The following is a 3354-nucleotide window of genomic DNA, read 5'->3' as shown; positions in this document are numbered from 1 at the left end:
TTCCGGCTGCGGCCTGGCATCGTTCCCCTCACCCGGAATGTCGTGCCCACAAGCCAGGTACCCTCTGACCCTCCCTCCCTCTCTCTCTCCAGAGTCTGTGGAGCCACAGATGTTTTCGAACCTGGTCCTCTCCGAGGAGAACGACGAGAGCTCCTCCATGAACATCGACTTCTCCCACCTCTCCATGCTCCCGCACTTGGCCGACCTGGTCAGCTACAGCATCCAGAAGGTGATCGGCTTTGCCAAAATGATCCCGGGATTCAGGTGAGACGTTTGCTCCCAGATTCGACGGCGGTTTTCCATTCTCAGGAATCCCATCCTACCCTTCGCAGCCAGATCGTCCTTCTCTGCTTTATCCTCACGGCTGTCCCTCAGGCTCTGTTCCCTTCCCAGGTCTGTTCCTACTTTCATGTTTTCCGTCCCTCCTCCTTTTCCGTCCTCTCCTATCTTCACCCTGATTCACCCAGACTGTCAGCAAAATGCCTACGCTCCTAAGATGCTTGAGACCATCTGAGTGGTCCCCATCCTGGTTTGTGAAGGACCTCAGGTCCAGTTTAACCCCAGGCTGCTGCCTGTGGTGCTGGGTGCTGCCACCCAATAAATGTAGCTGCAGAAATACCTGCTGCTTAATCACGTAGACAGCTGGGGTGAGGGAGAAGCTGGGGTGCCCCCAGCAAAGGGACCGGGTTACTGATGGAGAACCTGGTGCACGGACGGCGTGAGCTGTTCCTTGGCTCACCAGACAGGTCTCACGTCACCCTCTTCCCCCGCCCAGGGACCTGGCAGCAGAGGACCAGATCGCCCTGCTGAAATCCAGCGCCATTGAGGTGATCATGCTGCGCTCGAACCAATCCTTCACCCTCGAGGACATGACGTGGACCTGCGGCAGCACTGACTTCAAGTACAGGATCAGCGATGTCACCCAAGGTAAAAGCTGCTGGGTGCTCTCCTGCTTTTTGCCTGCTAAGAAACGTCATCCCAGACTTAAATTCAGATGCAAAAACCCCGCACCGAGTAGTCTGGAAGCAGGGATGCGTTGGCAGGCTGCACGGCTGCGGAAGACGGCAGCGTCAGCAGCTCGGCAGCGCCACGGCTGGGCTGTGACCCCTGTCCCGGCGTTAGCCATGCCCGGTTTATCTCCCAAGCCCCACGCTGTGACACGAGTGCATCCTGCAGCCGGACCGAGTGGCCGGCAAGAGCCGTTAACTGCTGAAAAGAGGCAAAGCCAGAGCGTGGCTGCGGCTCAGAGCTGTCTCCAGCCCCGCTGCCCTGAGTTTGAGTTGAGTTGAGTTTGCTCCGAGCTGCCGTGAGGGCTGGAAAGCCGCCGTGCCTCCCCGCTGCTCGGCAGCCAGGAAGCCCATCTGCTGGGAAAGGTGCTGAATCCTGCCCTAGATCTCCCTCACTTTTAAGATTTGGGGACTAGCACAGAGAAGGCGGCGTGAAGATGATGTATACGGACCTTAAGGCTCCCCCGGCGCTTGGAAGAGCTGTAGAGTAACCTGGGGATGCAGAGATCCCTCGGCGAGATCCCCGGGGAACCAGCGTGTTGGGACCGGGCACGGGGCAGCTGGCACCCGCTGAAGAGAGGAAAGAGATCTGCTTGGGAGAGGGCTCTGGGCACGCGAGGTGGGGTTTGTGACGCTTGTGCAGGACACTGCGGTGTGGAAGTGATGCTAAGGAGGCAAAATGTCTGTAGGTTCATTGTCTTTCTAGATTTCCAAAGCAAAATCTACTCCATAATCTCCTGCTTTAGAGAAACTACCGGCGAGAAAAGTACAATTAAAAACCAACGTGTTTTAAGCTGTATCAAAAGCTGGTTTCCGCTCTCCCGGCGCTCTGCTGCGCTGAAGGAGGAGCTGCCGAGCTCCACGCTCATCCCTCGGCTCCGGGAGATCTTGCTGCAGAGCAGGCTGTGCTAAAGGTCCTTTCTCTTCCCAGCTGGCCACAGCATGGACCTGCTCGAGCCGCTCGTGAAATTCCAGGTTGGCCTGAAGAAGCTGAACCTTCACGAAGAAGAGCACGTGCTCCTCATGGCCATCTGCATCCTGTCCCCAGGTAGGAGGACGCTCATCTCCCACGGTCACTAACCTGCCAGATTTTGGCTGCACTAAAGCGCTCATCCCCAAAAATGTCACCTCTCCCTGCCGCTCCATTGCGGCCGGCTGGGAAAAGGGAAGAGAATCACCCCGCATCCATGGTGTTTCCTAGATCGCCCAGGCGTGCAGGACACCTCGCTGGTGGAATCCCTCCAGGATCACCTCTCGGAGATCCTCCAGACCTACATCCGCTGCAGGCACCCTCCTCCCGGCAGCCGCCTGCTCTACGCCAAGATGATCCAGAAGCTGGCCGACCTACGGAGCCTGAACGAGGAGCACTCCAAGCAGTACCGCTGCCTCTCCTTCCAGCCCGAGCACAGCATGCAGCTCACGCCGCTGGTGCTCGAGGTCTTCGGCAACGAGATATCCTGACTCCGGCCGCGGCGTTGAGCACCCACCAGTAAAAGGGATAAGTCAGCCTGGCTTTCCCGAGGCGGCGAGCGGAGGGATATGACCCCGGACGGGAGTTTTGTACACAGACCGTTTGGTTTCACACTACTGGAGCTCCTGCTTTGTCTTCTCATCCACGGCGGCCGACGTTTGCTCACTGCGGTGCAGTGACAGACCCAAATCCCTGTGGTTTCCCCCGCCTCTGTGAGCAGCTTTTCCAATTCCCTGCCGTCTGTGAGAGCTGACTTATCCCTTCATGGATATTTTGAGGCTGGGCTGCCTCCAATCCCTTCTTTCTTGACCTGAAAAATCGTGCTGCTTGGAAGGAGAAACACTGGGGTGTTTTTGTGTGGGGAGATGAACTCATGGCATTGCTGAGCCGTCGGTGCCGTCCTCTGCTCCCCTCCGGAACGCTGCAGCGCTCCCCCCCGTCCCATTTCCAAAAGGGAAATGCCAATTGAATAGTACCCCCTGAATCCCGGTCAAAAAACGCCATGGGCTGTGTTCCCCATGTGCGTGACCCGCTAAAACCAGTCCCGCGAGCCGCCGGGAGACTGGGATGAAGCCAAAGGTATCTGTGGCAGCCCGGAGACCGGGAATTTGTCCTCAGCCCTCAAAGGAAACGGCTGCCGGAGCTGTCATGTGCATTCCCAACACTACTGGCTGGCTTTGGGGGAGCAGGGGTATCTCGGGGTGCCTCTCCTCTCCCCCAGAGCTGAACCCCTTCCCTGCGGCTCTTGGGCACGATCCCCACAGCCCCCTCCCGCAGCCCGTGACGGCGTCGCGGTAACAATCGGGGTCCCGGTTTGGCTTCGGCACCTTGCGGCGTCCCGTGCCAGCGCTCGACCCGGGCGTCGGAGGCTGCTCA

The 3354-nt window shown here is 58.6% G+C and overlaps 1 protein-coding gene across 1 annotated transcript in view; it reads left to right on the top strand.

The window, feature by feature from the left end:
- Window positions 1–2468, top strand: part of VDR (vitamin D (1,25- dihydroxyvitamin D3) receptor) — a 4481-nt gene extending 2013 nt beyond the window's left edge. The window contains exons 4-7 of the mRNA XM_010283825.1: window positions 93–264; window positions 776–927; window positions 1939–2055; window positions 2209–2468. Coding sequence (XP_010282127.1) covers window positions 93–264; window positions 776–927; window positions 1939–2055; window positions 2209–2468 — 701 coding nt within the window. The remainder of the gene's footprint in view (window positions 1–92; window positions 265–775; window positions 928–1938; window positions 2056–2208) is intronic.
- Window positions 2469–3354: the final 886 nt, after the last annotated feature.

This window comes from Phaethon lepturus, unplaced genomic scaffold (genome assembly GCF_000687285.1).
Source record: "Phaethon lepturus isolate BGI_N335 unplaced genomic scaffold, ASM68728v1 scaffold38143, whole genome shotgun sequence".
In the NCBI taxonomy this organism is placed as follows: domain Eukaryota; kingdom Metazoa; phylum Chordata; class Aves; order Phaethontiformes; family Phaethontidae; genus Phaethon; species Phaethon lepturus.
The sequence above is the reverse complement of the archived record's forward strand: the minus strand, read 5'-3'. Positions and strand labels throughout refer to the sequence as shown.